Genomic DNA, 21,702 nt, shown 5'->3' with positions numbered 1-21,702 from the left:
TATTCTCACCAACCCTTCAGATTTAATCCTGAGGGAATTTATTTGATTGATGCCTTCAGTTAATCAACTCGTCCTGTTTCACCATGAATGATCCCTGAGCGCTGACAGAGAACAGACTCTCCCACAGAGAACTGAAAAAGCAGCTCGGCTTGTTGACCTCCAGGGGGCGCTGTGGGCTTTAAAGTTTGTCAATACAGGAACACGTGAAGACGATAAATCACAATATTTATAATAAAGATGTGTTAATTATAATGTGAGAAGATGAATCAAACAGAAATTAAATGGATACAACTGTCAACCTACAACCTAACCCTGAAAGAACAAAATACTCAAATTAAATGCAATTAATAAACAGAATAATCAATTAAACACTAACAAAATCTAATATAACCTGGACACAAACAACAGGAGGAAGATGAATAAGATGACCTTTGACCTCTAGCAGATCAATATGAAAAAAGAGTTTATGGAAAACTGATTTTAAAAAAATAAAGAGCTGTCAGCTTCATGGCTGCAACTAATGGTTATTTTCATATTGATCTATCGATCATGTACTCAATTAATCGATTAGTTGTTTAGCCTGTGAAATGTCAGATATATAAGATGACATCCTCAAATGTCTTTATTTGTCCACAACTCAGAGATATTCAGTTCACCGTCATAAAGGAGGAAAGACACCAGAATATATTCACATTTAAGAAGCTTACATTTGATCGTTAATCACAATAATTGCTGTTTTCCTCAATGACAAGTAATTGATTAGTTGTTACAGCCCTATCAATCAGCTCTACTTAACAGTCTATTAACAGAAAATGAGTCAGCAACAATTATGATAATCAACCTCTCACATATGAGGAAAACAGAAAAGAAAGTAACATTTGAGAAGCTGAAATCAGAGTTTTCAGAATTTCTTACTAGTAGAGTTACTAGTTACTTTGCCAAAGTAATGCATTTTTAAATTAATTTACTTTATCTGCAAACTGATGAAAAGTAAAAACACTGATTCAATGGTCAAAGAAGTTGTTGGAAAAAGATGTGATAATCAGTATATATGATGAGATGCCGGATTATAATACAGAAAAAGATGCTTTGGATCATTCATAATTATTTCATTTCCAGTCAGGTTTACTGTGTCAGTGCACTGATGTTATTTTAGCCAATAACATTTATTGTTAAGATGTAAAATATCCTGCCTCTGTTAAGATGTTTCTATATCAGATCTTCTTCCATATATCTTTATCGTCATTGGCCCAAAGAAAACTGTAGTATTGGTTGGGCTCTAATGGACTCTTCTATGCTTGGGATAATTTAGGTTTGCTGTTTCAGTGCAGTGATGCTATTTTAGATGAAAAATATCTTGACTCCATTACACATTTCTATCAAGATGTATTCATATTAGATTGTTCAAAAGTTGGCCCGAAAACACATACAAATATATTTATTTTTTGCTTTTACTTCTACTTGTAGCATGTTTTTTCAGCTACTTTAAGTACTATTTGCCTGGGTGACTTTAACTTTCAATAATACTAAGTAATATTTTAGAAATATGTCTTTACTTTCATTAAGTATGAATTTTGGGTATTTTTACAACACTGCTTGTGTGTTTTTGCATTTGACAACCATGACCACAAGTCTTATTTTGCTCTGTCTCCATTACACATCTTTATCATAATGTATTCATATCAGATTTTTCAAAACTTCTGCCACAAAACATGTGTACATATTATTTGCTTTTACTTCCACATTTGATACTTGCAGTATGTTTTTTTCAGATACTTGAAGACTTTTACTCAAGTTCTATTTGCATAGGTGCATAAACCTTCAGTAATATCAGGTAAGATTTTTAGAAAGATGACTTTTGTGTACTTTTATAACACTGCTTGTGTGTTTATGCATCTGACAACCATGACCAGAAATCTAATTTTTGCTGTGTCTCCGTCACACATATAAATATATTTATCATTTGCTTTTACTTCCATTTCTGATACCTGTAGTATGTTTTTTTTTTCAGTTCCTTGAAGACTTTGACTCAGGTACTTTTCGCATGGGTGACTTTAATCTTCAGTAATATATCAGAAACATGACTTTTGTGTACTTTTACAACACTGCTTGTGTGTTTCTGCATGACAACCATGACCGGAAGTCTTATTTTGCCGTGTGAATTTATTTCACAGATCCTTTATTTTGAAGTCCTAGCCGGAAGCCGCGGTGCCTGTGTGTCGCTTGACAACGGTCCCCCGGCTGAAGTCATCGGGACTGAGGACAGACTTTACCGCCGCTGCCGCCGCCGCTTCCCTCCCGTCCCGTTTTTTTTTTTTTAAAGCATATCTTAACAAAAATTACCGGTCAAGTTCGTGTCGGGTTTGTCGGGTTTTAACGGCTCTGGATTCGCTCGTTACTTTCTTCTCTCAGCGGTGTTCTTGACTCTTCGTTCCCCCGCGGCTGGCGGCTAGCATCGGTTACTGCTGCTAAACATGGTGGCCTGTAGGCAAGAAGAAGAAGAAGAAGAAACGAGCCCGGTTTGAGGATTTTCTCTATTAGAACCACTCGGGCGGGTTGTTCGGGAGAAGCAGCACTTGCTCCGGACACAACACCGCCCCTCAGTTTGACTTTAATTTGGCGGTTTATGGACCTGGACGTGAGGCTGCCTTTCTGTTTACGTTGATAGAAGCAGCAGCAGCAGCAGCACCGTCCGTGCTCCGTGGACCGAGGATAATTCTACTTCACTTCAAAAGTTGTCACCAGGCCGCCTCAAAGTTTCCAACCACAGTGGGAAAAGTTGAGAAAGAGGCGCTAACGTGTGGAAAAACACGTCTAAAGGCAGTTTTATGACCCATTGTGGATGTCTCGACTCTTTCATTGACATGAATTGGTGCACAAGTGCAGCTAACTGGAAGTATTTCATCCTCTGATAGCTCCATTCATCAAGCCCCTCTTTGAGATTTGATCTGTGGATTAATATGGATTATTATTATGATTCCTATTATTATTATTATTATTATTATGGCCTAATCCAAACCGCGCCAGACCGGGAATTTTGGGAATAACCGCTCGATCCTTGTTGATGTTGCTGATGATGATGGTGACAGAGAAAAGCGATGGTTTCCCTTCGTTATGATTTTGAGTAGAGAGGATTTAATTACATGGAGACTCGCCTGACATGCCAAGGAAGGAGTTGCCACTACCTGAGGGTTGGGAGGAAGCCAGAGACTTTGATGGCAAAGTGTATTATATTGACCACATTAACCAGGCTACGAGCTGGATCGACCCCAGAGACAGGTAAGAGAGTGTGTGTGTGTGTGATGTTGTGCTACTAATGAAGAAGATGTTGACCTTTGACCTCCTGCAGATGCTCGAAAACACCCCACACATGTCAAACATAACAGAAATGTGACTGGATAGGTGATGGAAAGGTTGCATCTGTGCATGCTGCTGTGCAGGTACAGATGATAATCATGTCAGGCTGCACTTAACATAAAAAAAAATCAATGAACTTTGGTCCTCAGTTCTTCATCACAACACCACAAGTCTGTTGCTTTTATTGATATAAACCATGATCTTAATAAAATAGCACATTTGTCCTCATTTTGCTAGTTTGCTGACCCACATTCCACCAATAAATATGGAAAAAATGGATTACTGAAGAGCTGGATTTGCATGTGTGGACACTAAATGTAAATTATTTTAACAAGGCAAAGGTGGATTAACTGTTTTCATGTTCAGGGAACTGTTGCACCTGTGGTCAGTCTCTCGTTGCACTTTGGACTTGAGACTATTAAATTAATCACCAACTATTTTAACAATCTGTTTGAGAAGAGGAATTCCAGCTTTGGACCAAACAAGACATTTGACGACGTCATCTTGGGCTTTGGGGGAACAGATTGAAGATTGTATTACTTTTTTAAAAAGGGCTGCTTTGCATGTGTGGACTCTAAATGTAAATTATTTTAACCAACCAGAGATGGATTAACTGTTTTCCTGTTCGGGCCACTGTTGCACCGGTAGTCAGTCTGTTGTTGCATTTCGCAGCAGGTCCATACCAGAGCTGTAATGGTTAAGCAGTAAGTTTCAGCAATTAGCTATTTTGATTATAAAACTTAAAGGTTTTAATCCTATTCCAACTTCTTAAGTGTGGATATATTCTGGTTTCTTTGCTCGTCTGTGACAGTAAACTGAATATCTTTGGTTTGTGGACGAAACAAGGCATATGAGGCGATCATCTTGGGCTTTGGGAAACATTTTTAACCAATCGACAATGAAATTAATCACATTTTCAACCCTTATCTCCACAAAGAGATCAATTATGTGCATAACTTATTATATACTACTATATAACTAACTATATTACAGAAATACTTTTTCTTTCTTGCGGCCTTGGATTGCTGGATGGACAGTTTTCCTGTTCAGGGAACTGTTGTCGCACCTGTTGTCAGTCCCTCTTTGCACTTAGCAGCAGGTCCATGGCAGAGCTAAGACGACGAATTAATTAGTTTCAACTCTCAAAGCAATCGACAACTATTTTGATAATCGATTGATCTGTTTGAGTAAAGTTTACGTCTGAATTATCTGAGTCCAGCTTCTTAAATGTGATTTGTTTTCTGGTTCCTTTGTGACAGTAAACTGAATGTCTTTGGGATGTGAACAAAACAAGACATTTGAGGACATTATCTTGGGCTTTGGGAAACACTAATCAATATTTTTCACAATTTTCTGGCAGAAGAAATGATTGACAGATGATCGGTCATAAAAATGGTAAAGGTGAATCTGTACCGACTTCTGACGTGCAGAAACCAGAAACTCATTTACATTTGAGAAGCTGACATCAGATGTTTATTGTTCTTTGAAATACTTAAAGGTAATAGAAAAAGGGCAGGTAACCACAGACGCATGTTTTTATTCTCCATCCCCATCAGAGTCATCTTCACTGATGAAACTAGGTTCTTGGCCCCAGTGCACTTGTGGACAATCAATCATGGTGTCTCAAACCCTAAAATATTCATCTGACTGTCATTTATCACAACAAATGTCAGCAAACACGTCACATCTGAGCAGCTGAAACCAGAGAGTGACTGAAAAGATTAGTAGATTGTCACCAGAGTTGCTGAAAGGCCAAAAAACACAAGTTTGTGTCTGCAAAACATACAGCATCCTCTATTCTCAGACAACTGGCTCAGATAAAAGGAAAAACCCCAAATACCAAGTGACACCAGTGGTGACAGATGGAGGTGCTGAATCATACTGGTTTCACAGCGTTTATCCCAGCACTGAAACCAGTATGACTGTCACTAATCCTGATGACCCCTCGAGCTGTTTGCACAGGATTTATCAAGAGGACGAGCTGGACGTCGAGCTCTAAACAGTGTCACAAAAATGTCTCTTTTAATTTTCATTTATCTCCTTCAGATAGTTGTTTATCTGTTTTACCCCAGCTTGTCACTGTGCTGCTGTGTCATGTAAATATCCACCAACAGATCAGTGAATCTTCAGTCTTATCTTAACGCAGGTTCTTATTTACGTAACAGCTTCATCTATAAAGTCTGGTGTATATGAGAACAGGCTGTGGTGGAGAAAGGAATCAAACTTGAGCTTCTGTGCACAATTAGTTGGAATGCAGAAAATGAATTGGCACATTGTCATTGATTTAATACTGGTTTAAAGCAAATTACTTACATTTTGATTTGTCCAACTTCTCAAATGTAAGAATTTACTGCAACACCTGATACTAAATCTTATCTCGTCCTATCTTATCTTCACTTATGAGATAAAACACGACAGGCAAAATGTAGCTTTGTACTAAATTGGAGCTTGAATGCTGACTCAACATAAATAAATACTATAATTCCTAACATTTAATCACTTGACCCTACAAGCAAAACATGCAGGATAAACCCTGATCTGGTCGTTTACATGGGTTGCTGGACAGATGACAACCTTATTAACAATATAAAAGGTCAACAATATTCAGTGCATCAAATCATTAGCTTTAATCTCAATATAATGTACAGCATTGTTTAAAATGTCTTGTGCAATATCGGCTTTTTAACATTTAAATATAATTTCCTTTTTACAATACTGGGGCAGTATTTCCGAAACGATGTGCAGTACCTTTTGTTTCTCTATTTGGCTCTGATGTCTGTTGAATGTCAGTCTATTATGTTTTTGTGTTTTAAACTTATGTTACTGTAATTTTGAGCATTTCCTGACACAAATATCCCTCGGGAGCTTGCAAAAAGTTCTTGATACACTTTCTGTCGGTGAACTGACTGGTTAATCTTTTTCAACTTTTACAAACAGCTGAGCTACAGAAGGACATTCGCACAAAATACAGTTTGGTTTTAGGTAAAATTTAGGGCTGCATAATACATCGCCTCAGCATCGACATCGCAGTGTTTGCATGTGTAATAGTCACATCGCAGACGGTGTATGCTGGCTTTTTTCCAAATCACACGTAGTTGGCAGACAGATGAAAATTTCAATGACCAAAACCAGTGGAAAACATTTGAAGTAAGTAAATACATTCATTAATTGCTTATTAAATTATAAGATGTTGCTTGGATAACTTAAATTTAAACTTATTATGTGCAAAATTTTGGTTTTGTCTGAGAGATTCACACCCCACGCACCGCTGGCATACTTCTTCCTGAAGTAAAATAATATATGACGCCATACGAGCGGCACACTCCATCAGCTGCCTCGCACTAAGGCTCGACAGCCTCGGCTCTGAACTGTCGGGCAAGCTAACTCGGCTATTTCACATTTCAGAGGTGTTTCGAGTGTCACTGCATTAAAGCTCAAGTATAAGATGGCAGCATGTGATCAATATTAACAATCTGCCATTTAATAGTCATTGGGCCGATCTGTGGCTGTAACCATGGTGACTTACGCCCCACTGTGATGTCATCTGTATAACCCTCTATTGAGGTATGCAAGTTATCTAGTGAAATATCATAATGTGAATTATTTCCCAACATTGTGCAGCTCTGGTAGAATTTGTATGAATGTGAGAGCTGTAGCCAAAACTTGAAACGTTTAATCGAGAGACGGCGAACAGCAGAACGATGGGAGGAAATCGTAACGAGAGCTTGACTCGCTTGCAGAAGTGATGTCTGTTTTCAGAACTACAGTCTCTTCTCGTTTGAATTAGAGATTCGACCTTGAAGCTGGGAGCTTTCCTTCCCTGTGAGGAATGTCGACATCCTTTAGTGTAAAGTGAATGCATCAAGAGGGTGATAAACAAGGTGTTCCTTCTCACAGTGTGCTCTGCTCATAAGTGATGTCTCTAAAGCCCTGAGAGGGGAGGCAGGGAATAAACAAAGGGCAGGACTTCCTCACTCCTGTTCAAACCATTAGAGTAGGAACGTATTAGACTTCGCAGGAACAAATCTCAGGAGTTAGTGCCCCGAAGTAATATCCCAGATAATACAGAGCTATTTTCAGTTCAGTTGTGTCCTATATTTTGCATTATTTTAGATATTATTTATACCTTGGTTCATGTGTTTGTTTCTCTGCCAGCCTGATTTTGTTATGTCCTGTATTAGCTAGGAACACATTTTAATAGAGACGTACAGTAAGTCGACCTGTCAAAGCCCCATGTCAATAATCCAACCAGTTAACTACAAATCATGTAACAAACGTTGCATTGTTTTCCTCTCATTTTACTGCAGTGTGTTTGGTCGGTTTTGCATTCCTATTATCAAATGAGCCGGGACCATTTTTCAGAACTCATCTTTCTCGTTTGTGTTCATTTCTGATCTGTGTTGTCATCAACGAGGCCCCATCATCAGGAAACAAATGTTAAGCATCTAATATTAATGCTGACAAATTGTATACCCTGATTCTGCTTTGGAACATGTCGACATTATTATACAATCATTATGCAACTTGGAACCAAATAAAACCGACTAAATTGTCACTGTGATGGATTATTTACAGCATCTCAAACAAGTTTCAAGGCTCTTGAAGAGATCGCTCTCTTGCCAAGTAAAATGGATAGAAGCCAACGGTTGCTCAGAATGTCAAACCTCATATAATTAATGGAATGCAATGGCTGTTAAATGTCAAAATACAGAGTGAAATGGATGGAAGCCAGTTGTTGGGATGTCACATATTATTGTAGAGCTGCAATGATTAGTTGATAAATCAATTAGTCAATCGAAAGTAAATTCATTTCCATTATTTTGATGAACAACTGAATGTTTTGTTCGTTTTTTGAAGTAGTAATGTTAAAAATTTGCTTCATAAATATGAAGATTTGCTGCTTTTCTCTCATTTTCGATTGTAAATGAAATCGTCATTTTGTGTTCGGGGAAATTCTGACTAGCAGATTTTGAAAAAATTCATTATTCACTGTCCTACATTGTAGTACAATGGATGGCAGCCAATGGCTGACAGGAAGGTTGGCTGCCATAGTGAAATGGATTGAGGTCAAATTGCTGACTGGGATGCTTAATATTATGGTTGGAAGCCAGTGGTTGCTTAAAAAATAAAGCCCTATATAAATTCATTAAAGTGATAAAAGACAATGGCTGTTTAAAGTCAAACAACATAGTGAAATGGATTGAGGTCAAATTTCTGCCTGGGATGGACAGTAGAGCTCCAGCAATTATACTTGTCATTGAGTAGTTGATCTAAATAGAAACATACTGATTTTCAGATTTCAGCTTCTTAAATATAATATAATAATAATAATAATGATAATAATAATAGTAAATTTAATTTCTAATGCACTTTACATTTAAACAAATCTCAAAGTGCTAAATATATATAAATATAAGGATGTGCTGCTTTTCTTTGTCAGGTATAGAAGTAAATTAAAAATTGGGGGGTTTTGGCTGTTGGTTGGAAAAAAGAAGCAATTTGACTTTGGTTTGTGGAAGTTGAATATTTTTTTACATTTTGTAGAGTGAATGATGAAACTCACTCTACAAAATGTAAAACAAACAAACAAACAAAAAACTTTTGTAGAGTGAATGATGAAATTGGGGCGGCTGTAGCTCAGTGGGTAGAGCTGGTGGACCAGTGATCGGAAGGTCGCTGGTTCGAATCCCCGGCTCCCCTGGGGTGGGACTGAGCTACATGCCGAAGCATCCTTGAGCAAGATACTGAACCCCAGAAATGCTCCTGATATGCAGTTGGCACCCTGTGGGGCAGCCACTGCCATCAGTAAGGGTCCTGCAATGAGCTGGCGACTCGTTCAGGGTGTACCCTGGCCTTCGCCCATGAGTACAACTGGATTTGGCCCCAGTAAGCCCCGCAACCCTCAGGGGGGTAAAAAGCGGCAACATCCCGCAACCCTCGCGGAAAAGCGGAAAAGAAAACGAACGAATGATGAAATTGTGAAAATAATTTGCAGATTGTTAATGAAAGTAATTGTCCGTTGCAGCCCTACACTATGACCACTATTGTGAAATGGATAGAAGCCAGCGGCTCAGCCAGCGTTGACCACAATAATGAAATGGATGGATGAAATGGTTGTCCAAAAAGTAGAACTTTTTGAAAGACAATGATTGTTTGGAAGTCAGCACTATAGTGAAATGAATGCAACTGGATGCCAATGGTTGACTGAAGTTTTTGGTCCTTTTTCTACATTTTCCATCCTCTCTCTACTTCCAGACAATATTTAGAGTTATGGTTAGGGCCATTTGGTAACTTTTCTGAGGCTTTCGATAATTCATGCGTTTCATGTGACGTCACACATGAGTCACAGCGCCATCTTGAAGACCGTCCTAGGACCGGAGCTACGGTAGTCTAATGTAAACAATGCCGTCTATTTGCTGTTCTGTAGGCTGTAATAACAGCAAGTCAAACAAAGATGGACACATAATTTACAACATTCCCAAGAACACAGAAAGGAGACAGAAGTGGATAGCTGCAATTAGAAGGATTCACTGGACGCCGACAGAACACTCCAGGCTGTGCAATGATCATTTATTTCGGGTAAGTTCGTTGACTCTGAACTGACGTTAGTTAGCCTAGCTAGCAGAAGTGGAAATTAGCACCCATATACCGTAAAATACCAAATAATGGCCGGAGCGTTTATTTGTTTCAACCAACTAACAGACCAGGCGGCAGTTTGGGACAGGCGTTTAATTACTCCCTCACAAAAATCCGGGATGAAAATGTCACAAACTTTGCCAGCTTCTCTGTGAATTCTCTGGCATCCTTCTGCAAGTGAAGTTGTTGCGGCGGAGCAAACTCCTCATCTCTGCTGTCACTCACGGTGGCGGACATTTGTTCCCATCGCCCTGATCATTTTGCGGGACACTCTCTCGTGGCGTGCCCGTTTGCTGATAACTCATCTCCGCATGTTTATCTCAGGCTCCTCGCTAGCCTTCTTCGTCCCTCCAGCATGCAGCTTGGCCCTGCTGCTGTCCTCCTCAGACAGACACTGAAGCTCTGTTTGATTTTTTCGCCAATCTCTCACTTTCTTGGGGTCGACAGAGAAATATCTAGCAGCTGCTTCTCCCGAGTTTTCCTCCGAATATTTTTCGACAGAAAGTTTGAATTTCAAGTCGTACTTTTTTTTTTTTTGCTGCACCGGAGCTGGTGCTCCCAGCTGTATGGCAATGGATTGTGTATAAGGTAAAAATGAAACTATTGCCAAAACAAATATTTGGCAAATGTTGCGGGACAAAAGCGGGGTTTGTAATCCATTTGGGAGTACATGTGGATCCAATCCTGAAATACTTGTTTTTGTAACATAGCGCTGCTTTTCCTCCGTGGAGAGATGAGTTTTGTTAGCCATTTCCCCTCGAACCAGTTGAAGGCGCTAACAGTACACTATATCGTACGGTCCTTAATGGTCCTAAAGATGGCGGCCAGAACGAAAAAGTCACGTGACTGAAACCCATGAACATGATTTTGACTTTAAAGACTTCTTAAGGACATATTTGATTTTGTCGTCCAGACTAAAAACGGCCTGCTTGAGGAGCTTAGTTTCAGTGAAATCCCTGATTAAGAAGTCCTTGGATAATTGGTTGGACACTGCATGGTGTATTGTGTGAAAAGAGTTTATTAGTTAACTAGAAGGTGGTTGTAATAGTGTTTACACTGAAGTGGTTTAGATGTCTTTGTTGACATAGTGGTTGGTTAAGTTTTTTAATTCTTGTTGTTATGCCAAATAATTGATGGGATTGAGGGTTTGACTCCTTTTAAAATGTTCCAAATATAAAAAAATAATGCAGAACACTTTTTTGGTTTTGTCAAAGTACATAAATTCATATTGCACCCAAACTGGAAAAACTGACCGGTCATAAAAACATTCCTGAGTTATTTTCTTCTTGGCTGTTTTTCTCCCGGGGTACATCCTGCTTACTGACATTCCTGCAATTAGAAATCAGGTCTGAAGGTGTGTGTTACCTTTCTCTGTCTCTCATAAATCCATCGATGTAACAGGCTTAGATTGCCAAGCATGCAGTGCCAAATGACACAGTCCCACTTGTACAAAAAACCCACAGTGTAGAGGGGAGGGCAGATTTTCATGGGGGCTCGTTTTTCATCTTTACCAGTTACTTAAGACCCCTCGGACTTTGACACCAAATCCCTTTAATGGCTTATGTCTGGAATTCTGGAGGCTTACCACTTGTTTTTTTTCTTTGCTCTGTGACGGTTGAGTGTGAGCGAGAACACAGAGTCTTTTCTTATTGCATTAGGTTGACTTTGTCTCTGTATTTTACGTGTTTTGTGTACGTGGTTGATGCTAGAGGGACAGTAAATCCACTGTACATCAACACTACCATCTTCCTCAAACAATATTCTTCTGACCTTAGTTATGTTGTCATGTAAAGTCTGCGCAAAGATGTTAACTGTAGTTTTACATATTTGAAAACAATTACCAATTTTCATATAGTCTCAGATGAATCTTTGCACCGTTGGCTCTGGTATTGGAGACTGTGACATGCCTAAATTCTTTTGCAGGCAATGCCAGGTAATGCGTACCCCAAGTCTTGTTTTTTCTTGTGCTTGACTGAGGTGAAAAGTTTGACTTACCCTTCAACATCTCAAACAAATGTTGAAGTGAGTTGAAGTATCCCAGCCTCGTTTAGATGGATGGAAGATTATGCTGCAAAGGCGGAACAACATATTCCCCTGTTACTAGGGCTGGGCGATAAATCGGTAAAATCGATTAATTCGAGTTTTTGGTTTAGGACGATTTTAAAAAATGAAAATCGATTTTTTATTTAAGTTGCTCCGCCGCCGCTCCTTTCAGGCTCCCGTGGTTCATAGTGGGCTTCGCCCTCCTTGCACTGACTTTCCGCAGAGAAACAAACACAACATGCAGCGAGCCGAGAGTTTGTTCCTAAAAAGTCATTGTCTCGTTAGTAGTTTGGTTTTGTAGCGTCGGACCTCGAACAAACCACCGTCCGCTGCAAAGTTAATTCAGAGGCTTTTGCAACTAAAGGCAGCGGACCGACCCATTTATTTCAGCATCTCAAACAGACGCCTGTATCACAGTGGGACACTTGTTGTTCACTTACGAGAAAACCGCTGCAGCCCACAAACACCCACTATAAAGCAGCCAACATTAGCAAAATCATGTAATAATTGCGTCCCGTATGACAAGAAAGCGGCCCGGTGGACAGCTTTTATGGGTGCAGTCATGTTGCATATCGTTAAAGATATGGTGCCCGTAGTGGAAAAGCTGGAGGTTCATCCACATGCTGAAAATGTTCGACCGCAGGTTTGTGCTACGAAGCCACAACGGGTCCTGACTCAAACCAGAGGAAGCAGACAGGCTCGTCTTCCTGGTCAAAAATGTGTAAAACAGACAGCAAGCACACACCTCATGTCCTGTACATCTACCAACATGTCATGTTTACTATGCAATGCATGCAGATGTTTAATTTAGTTTACATATCTTCAGGGATATAAAATACTTTTTTGTAAACAAAGGCACATTTTGCAAAATAAAGTATTTAATGAGAGTTATGTTCACACTTTATCAATACCAATATGAAAACTGATGTTTTTATAATAGCAAGCAATCTGACATGTTAAATATGTTTACAAAAGCATTTTATCAAAAAGGGACACAGTCTTTTCAAAAGGATGCACTTTTATATATTTTTTCAAGTGAGTTTGAAGCTGCACTGTTTCCAATGGCAGGGCAAATTTGTTTAAAATCATAGCAAAAAAATAAGCACAATGCTTTTGATAATTTCTTTGTAATTTGAAGAAAAAAAAATCGATTGAGATCGTAAATTGAGTTTGGTGTGAAAAAATCGGAGATTCAATTTTTAGGCCATATCGCCCAGCCCTACCTGTTACTGACACTTTCAGTCCACTAGTTCAAGGTAGCACATCCTGGTTACTGTAATAAAGCCTTTTAACAATCTCTCATGTCACATTTCAATAATAAGCTGACCTATAACGGCATAGTATCTTAATTAGTCAGAATAGAAGTTGACTAAAATGGCAACCATATTTTCAGTTTCAGCAACCAAAAGCTGATGCCTGGTTGTCAGCTTTGCACCAGCATTTAATAGATGTTTTATATATATGTATATTACTGTTTCTCAGTACTGCATCAGTGTACTGCATTGTGATCCATATTGCTCACTCATATTCTGCGCATTGGATCCTGTCTGATATTACAGACCTGTAATTTTATTGATGCAGTGCTCGTAATCCTTCAGCCACAGATGTGATTTTCAGATGTCGGCCACCTGTGCTGTCTCCCAGTGGTACATCCAATCCAGGGCCTTGTTTTTTTGTGCCACAAAACATCACTAGTGGCACATAAGGCCTGTTGTGGAAATTAAGAGTGAATATGTGACCTGACGACGACAACAGCAAGCGAACAAAGTAAAATTAATAACAACAGATGCAGTCGTAAACAGGTGGGAGTTGGAATGAAGTGGAGCTCCACTGGTTAAGCAGCGAGAAAGAGGATAAATCTCCCCAAACAAAGTCCTTAAAAAACACACACACATTCCTGAAACACACGACGTGAAGGAACGAGCAGCGCGCAGACTCGCCAACCAAAGGCCCGATTCATCTGAAATCCCTTTCACTGCTTGCCAAGGTGCACGGGGTCAAAGTGCAGCGCGAGGCCCCGCAAACTGCTAACTGGGATCTGAACAGAGGCCGGCTCGCACACCGCTGCAGCGTAATTTATTTTAATACATAACCCACCATGTTATAACTTATTTATCTGCAGGAGCTCACAACAACAGCATTAATACTGCAGCGCTCTCCCAAACCGACGCAGTACATAAACTGCTGAAATGAGATGTCAGACGGCAGACAGCATCACGACAGCAGCCTCAGTTCTTGTGTGCAAAAACAAAAGCTTCTCTGCAGATGCACATTTTTTAAGGTAGCTGTGATTCACATTCATACGCTTGAACTAGTGCTGAAACAATCAGTCAATGAATGGATAATTAAATGAGAATAATTGGAACCAGGGCCAGTACATGTCTCTTTCTGTTGTCATCAGTGCTGCTTTCACCGAAGACATATCTCACCGTTTGTGCAGGGAAGAGGAGGCGGAGATAGTTGAGATTGATGAAATACTCCCAGCTAGTTGTATTTACTGGAAAAACTTGAGTAATGGGAATACACCGAACAACAAATAGGCCTACATCAGATTTGTTTTGTAACGTGTTTTTCCTCTAAGTTTCTCAGCAGTTTATCACAGTTTTCCCTCTCACTCTTATATAACCTGACTGCATGCATTTCAGGCGATTGAGGACAATTGGCGTCTGCTGTTTACTTTACATTACAATGTCAACAAAACTTATGTTTTACTACTTATTACCAGTTTCGTGTTTATCTCTGATTCTATCAAAAATCCCAGATTGGATCTCAAGCAGGTATACAAGTCTATGCCCTGATCCGATACCACGTGATATATCGGTCCTTAAATCAGACCATGACAGTGTCCCATATACCCGTATGAAAATGTATGAAATAGTACAGGAACATCTCTGAGCAAAACCTCCTCTTCCTCGGAAACTGTTTTTATTCCCTGGCAATTACGTGAAACTGTTACCCACGGACGTGAAGCACGAGTGCTGTAAAAAAGTGAAATAAACTCTGATTCTTACATCACAAAGGCTGCAAGTAACAAGCAGCAGAGAGGCTCAGAGCCATCTTTCTCTCACAATGTGTCTGTGAAGTTTCAAATCATCGTTGATGAGCAGAGAGAGAGACGGAGAGAGAAACTGTGGACCTGTTGGCTTTGAATTTAATGCTGCAGCAGTCACATAAAAACTTGACTTATTATAGCCTGTGGTTTAGGAATGAAGAAAGACGGCAAGCCTTACGTAAAGATGTTGCTGTCAGAGTGTGTGTGTGTGTGTGTGTGTGAGTCACAGATATCTGATGTTCTTTATTTGAATATGTAATGTACCTGCAGCCGTACGGGACTTCCAGATTGTGGTGCTGATTTGATAGTTTATTACATGTATGGCTCCAGCTAACATCATATTCAGTGTTGATTTATGTTGATTGCAATTTCCCAGAGCATAAAGTGACGTCTGTAGATTGCTTCTGTGTTCCAACCAACAGTCCAAAACCGAAAGTCTTACTATCATCATAAAAGACAAAGGAACAGCAGCGTATCATCACATTTGGAACCAGCAAATTGTTTGACATATTTCCTCGAACAATGACCGAAAGAATTAATCAGTAATCAAGACAGTTTTGAGTCGAGTCTGACTGGCACTTATTTTTTGTCGCAATAATTACAATTTTTTATATCAGCCAGTATACAAATCTTTTGCAATGATCCTTCAAAGGTGGATAGGGAACAAAGATGGGGAATGAAGACAGGATATTTTACAGTTCATGAATTAACTTTATCATCTAAAATGACACTGGCCGACTTAAACAGTAAAGTTGCAATGAATTTAGTAAAAATAAATTACCCCAGCATCTTTTTCTGCATAGGTTTAGGGTCAGCCAACCAATGTCTCTGTCAGGCTCTATTATTTTGTTTCCTATCAATAAATCATTCCTCATCAGAGGAATGCTTTTTAAAAAAAAAAAAACATTCCGTTTTCGTCCTTCCTCTTCTATTCTGTCAATCTTTTTCTAAACAAACCCTTGCTAAAGTATGATGAATCAGATTTGTGAAGAAGTGTTTGTTAGTTCTGCTGTCGCTTTGAAAAAGTGGCCATGGACTCTGAAAGCGTACTGACAATATGAATGTCTCTGCAGACCTTCGACATAAAACAAAAAAGGGGAACAAAAGAAGGAAAACCTCTGGACAGAGCTGCCCCTGTAGCTCTCGCAAAGTGCAATATCATCGATCCACCCTTGCAGTGACGCACTGAATGCATGTCGTCAGGTTAAAGGAATGCTATCTGATAACGCCGTCACTGGTGTGAACAGAGCAATGTGCAGAAACACTGCAGCAGATCTAATTCGTCTTTTTATGAGCAGTTTGTTTATCATAAAAAGGCTTTTTATCTGGTCGCGTTGACAGTTTGTATAATGGATTCTAAGGTGAATGTGAAAGAAGAGTGAGGGATCCTGTGTGTGTGTGTGTGTGTGTGTGTGTGTGTGAGAGAGAGATTGTTTTACTATTGGACCTTGAGCGGCTGTGAAATGTAGCTGGAAGCCTCATAACTCGACTCGAGGAATTTATACGCCGCTCTGAATGAGCATTTCAGCGCGTCGTCGTCTGACTCACCGCTCAGATATGCAGCCCGCCTCCCTGTGTGTTTGCACTCTGCCGCACGCTTTGTCAGTTTGCATTAGAGCACCGGGGCCCGGCCTGGCTGTTTACCTTGGTATGTGAAACCTTGGGGGTGTGTGTGTGTGTGTGTGTGTGTGATGTGTGTACTGTGTGTTTGGGCATTAAAGGCAGATATAGAGGCAGTATTGATACCCTGCACATTAATTTTTGACCGCTTTGATGCTGAAAACATCACAAGAACTCAGTGTTTTTCCTCCCAGAGTTTAAGATAAGCTTCTTAAAAAACATGCAGAACATCATGTGACACTGAAACTTATTAATTGGCGGGGTTAGCAGTTATATAAGGCAGGGTTACGCACTCTGGACACAAGCGAGAGGATAAAGATCAACATAACTTCTGTTTGAAAATCAGTAATTGCCTCGTAAATGTGGCTAATTAAAATAAAACTTTGCTGCAAGTGTTTTTATATGTATTTAACCCGGCTGCTGTCGAGTGTGACCCTCATCAAAAGAGAGAGTGTGTGTGTTTCTTCTAGTAACTCTCGACTAACCTGCCAATAAAACTTGTATGAGCGTCTTTGCGGTGCTCGGACCGGCCAACCAGCAGCACGCTGTCAGTCCACATGGATGACTCACAACATCTACTGATCCATGTTTCATCTGAGCTGTCTGATGCCAGTCTGGAGTCAAAGATACCAGCTTCAAAAGAACCACTTATCGAAGCGATCAGAACTTAACGCTTCTCTGATTTCTTTTGATGATCAGCATTCAAGATCGAGTTAAGATCGTTTTCTGAAGTTTAAGAAACCAGAACACGAAGTAAAATAAATAACGTTGTCAGTCCAGTAAACTGAGGAAAAACAGTCGATGTCTGGATCCGACTTCAGCCTGTGTAGACTCACCAGAGGCATAAACAAAATGTCAAGTGGATTTATTTGAATATGTCCATCACAAATGATCCTCTCAGGCCTTTGAGTCTGCACCACCAGTAGTAAAAGAAAATGATGAGGCTGCAGTGAAAAGAAAAAGTATTCAACTGTGTCTGAATATTTCGCCGTGAGGAAGTAACACATTTGCATCAAATTGTCTTGGTTTGATTTGACACTCACATGGAAGATATGTTTAGGATTTGATTCAATATAAGGGCCTGCGATCAATATGAGGCAATATTATCAGCCCGTTTAACACAATCAGTGGGAAACAGCCCATAAATTATTTAAATAATTGTAAAAGTACAGCAACATTTACTTTAAACTAATACTTGATAGGGGTGTGCCAAAATATCGATACTACGATATATCACGATATTTCGTCTTGAGGTACGTTATCGATACACTGGTGCCAAATATCGATATTTAAAAATGTAAAAAAAATAATAAATTAAAACATTTTTTTTTTTGGGCCCACCACCCCTCTTCGGAGGACAGCTTTATCTTTATTCAAACATAGGTATACAACCAATTACAATTTAAAAAATGGTTTAAGTAGTTCTGAAACCCACACATATAGATATTTAATGATAGCTATTGTCAGTGTGTGTGTTAAGAAGAGACACTGTGCAATATACTCTTTGTTTACTTGGCTGTCATTCATGTGAAATTGATTGACAATGTTTTGTAATTCCTGTGAAATGGATTCAGTGCAGTCAATAAATTCAGAATTTCTTCAGTGACACAGATATCGTGATGTATCGTGGATGAAATTTCTTGCAATAAGCCGATTATCGCAGAATCACTGTATTGTGATATTATCGTTATCGTGGGCAAAATATCGTGATAGTATCGTATCGCGAGGTACCTGATGATACCCAGCCCTAATACTTGACTCCACTAACATGTAGAAGTTTAACAACAATATGAATTTTGCCTCAGTAATCACTGTAAGGTAGACAACACAATTATTTTTTTGCCTGTCACCATTTTTAGCTCAAGTCTGTGACAATACGCCGGTCATGGAGCAGGCCGTCCACTAATCACAGGGTCGCTGGTTCAGTCAGAAAAACACCTTACATGGCATCCAAGAACTCGTGTGAATGAGAAGCACAGTGTAAAGTGTGATGGTATAAAGCATGTACATTTAATCCACTTCTTTTGTCCGTATATGAGGTTTGTAATGTTTGTAAGAACACGACTGGCAGTGGAATAACGTGGTTGGTGAAGCTTCAGCGTGCACACACTCCCGCCACACGTTACGTTCACTGGATTGGCTCGTAGCTATACAATATGTCGACTTCCTCTTGTTGTCTTTGATGGTTTTGTTGCTGTCACGTCAGACAACAGAAACTCATTGTTGAGGTCGAGGCTCAAATTAGCAGCAGCCACCAGCCAGCCTGGTAAAATATGCCAGTGGCTGGTAGATCTGCTTCAGTCACCAGCCTAAAAAACAATGATTATCTGTTGACTGGCTGGTTAAATCTGAACATTTGTGCGAAAAAGCTATAATTTTGCACCCTGGTTGAGGAATAAAAATACATGGATATTTACTGTTCACAGGCTCAAGATGATAAAGATAATGGTACATTTCTTTGTGAATACTGAGATGTAAGAAATCAGCTGAAATATCACTGGACAGCCGTCCTAACTTATTCTGTTGACGGGATCTTGTTGAAATGTGTCTTATCCGTATTCTCTCGGGCTGACAAAATGAGCATGAACAGACAGGATTTCAGCCTGTTGTCGTGTTATTATGTGTTAATTATTACCGTGTTAGTAGTTTCTCTCCGTATTGCCACATAAGCCACGGCAGGCAGTCTGAGCACTGGAGCGGTGAAGCATGTGAGAAGCTCCACAAGTGGCTATTGAATGACTGACAGTGAAATGGAGGCTGGGCCGCCGCTGCCAGCTGGTCCTTCGCTCCGAGGGAAGCGGTGACGGTGAGCGACGAGTTTAGGTCAGCGGCTCCCCTCGGCCCGGCGATTACACGGCAGGATTTAGTGGGTGAGAGGAGGGAGAGGAATCAAATAATGGGATGTGGATACCCGGCCAGCCAACCAGCAGGCTTTTTCTGGGATCAGCGGTTGGCAGAAGCCTCCCTGTCTTCCCGGAGCTAAATTTAGAGCGGAGCTGAGGGGGTCTTCTCCGGGCCCCTTTCATTATTCATCAGCTGAAAAAGGACCTAGTTCAGTTTCTCCCTTCAGCAGCGAGCCGCCGCTCGGTGTTTGTGTTTATCTGCAGTCACGAAACACAAGAGGCAGCAGAGGAGAAAAAACCAAAGACAAGAGTGGCGGTCTTTACTCTGCTGGTCGTTGTCTCTCATGGAGCTCTTCCTTGCACATGTTTGTTTGTTATCTTTGTGGGAATGTGGAGAAACTGTAAAGAAAGGACGCGTCTGATTGCATAGTTTCAAATTTTAGAGGCCTTTGTTGACATGATATTTGAGTTTTAATACACACGCTAAAACAACGCTTTCCCTTTGTTCTCGACCCCGTCAAAACTAGAGTCCGTTAGATATATTGGTTGGCTGAAATTGGCCGGTATCCACATATATACTGCCCTAAATGTGCCGGATATGCACCGATATGAAAACATTTAGTCGTAAGAGATTATAATGCATTGAGTCTGTAGTTCAACTGTTAAATATCCTTCCCTTGTGTGTTTGAAAACCACATTTTTAGCGATCGTTTAAAACAAAATGTGTGCATATTGGCCGTTTTCTCGATTCTAGAATTTTTTTACTGCCTTGTAGCTGTAAAATCAAGTATTAAATGGTCATTTTCACTGCCGATGCAAACATCATTAATAATACAGGTAGGCTGAAAGTCTTGTGGTCACTGAAACGCTCAGTTATGTCACAACAAGATGTAGAAACGGCTGAATTCATTGCCGCTGCAGAGAAGTCGGTGTAGGGCCGCTGTAGGGCCGAGGGTTGCCCCAGAAACCTCCAGGCGATGCGTCAGCGCTGCTTGTGGAATGCCACGGGCCGGTTTCCTCCTATTGTGGCCGACAACAGGGACCCCCTCCCTCCTCTCCTTTTCCCTGTGAGGTGAATAGAGGACTCAGTGAAACACCAGACTACTCGCCCCCACCCCCTCCACTCACACTCACCCTCCTCCTCCTGAAACTGCTCTCAGACAAACACTGTGAGCTGGGATGAAATAAACCATGTGGGCCTGACACTGTCTGGCTTTGTCATAGAGCTGAGATCACAGGTTCTCTATGATATCTGTAGCAGCACTGTACGCTTACGACACATTCAAATTGCACTTTTTACAGCTAGCAGTCGGAAAACCTCAAGATATTCAGTTTGCATTCCTGGAACACAATTACAACCAATAAATCCTCTCATGTGAGAAACCAGAAGCCATTTCTGGTTAAATAAAAGTCTGAATCAAGAAATCATGGAACAAAATCGTTGGTGATTCATTTTCTCTTTATTGACAGATCATTTATTAACTAATTATTTCAGCTCGAGCATTTTCAGAAAAAGATCTCAATGTAAACAGTCCGTTAATCAGTTTTGATTGACTGAAATGGATTTGTAGAAGCTTTCTGCACACTGAGGGAGAGTGTCGGCTCAGAACGCGCATTAATAAGTCATTTAGTTGTTTTTCTGTCCTGCTGATGACTGTCGTTGAGCATTCAGCGCCCAGCAGGGCAGCTGAGTGTTGATTCATCATCATAATTCACACTGAGCTGCGTGTGATCATCATAGTCATTATGTTGTTAATGTGTCATTCATTTCACTGCTTAATCAATAGAAATGTGTGAAAATGGTGACACATTCTTCCCGGAGCTGAAGAGTCCCAAGTTTATTTAGATGTAATGTTTTTTACTGATATTTCTGTCTGTCGGACTCACGAGGTCTGTGAAGTTTGTTGATCACAGCGGAGACGATTCTGTTTCTGAATCTGTTGTGCGGTTGTGCGGTTGTGTGTTGTCCTTCAGGCAGACGAAGCCTCTGACGTTCGCTGACTGTATCGGGGATGAGCTGCCGGTCGGCTGGGAGGAGGCGTACGACCCCGTCGTCGGAGCGTACTATGTCGACCACAACACCAGTGAGTTTGTTCGTACTGCTCATCTCTTCGTCCCACTTTCTCTGTTCAACCTTTTATTCTCCATCTT

General features: G+C 40.3%; 1 protein-coding gene across 1 annotated transcript in view; it reads left to right on the top strand.

The window, feature by feature from the left end:
- The first annotated feature begins 2,212 nt into the window (after positions 1-2,212).
- Positions 2,213-21,702, top strand: part of wwc1 (WW and C2 domain containing 1) — a 66,061-nt gene continuing 46,571 nt past the window's right edge. Inside the window, exons 1-2 of the mRNA XM_030438493.1 lie at positions 2,213-3,279; positions 21,526-21,635. Of these exons, the coding sequence (XP_030294353.1) occupies positions 3,161-3,279; positions 21,526-21,635 (229 nt within the window). The 5' untranslated portion in view covers positions 2,213-3,160. The remainder of the gene's footprint in view (positions 3,280-21,525; positions 21,636-21,702) is intronic.

The sequence above is a fragment of the Sparus aurata genome, chromosome 13 (assembly GCF_900880675.1).
Source record: "Sparus aurata chromosome 13, fSpaAur1.1, whole genome shotgun sequence".
Lineage (NCBI taxonomy): Eukaryota > Metazoa > Chordata > Actinopteri > Spariformes > Sparidae > Sparus > Sparus aurata.
Note: the sequence above shows the minus strand (reverse complement) of the source record. Positions and strands in the feature narration are given on the sequence as shown.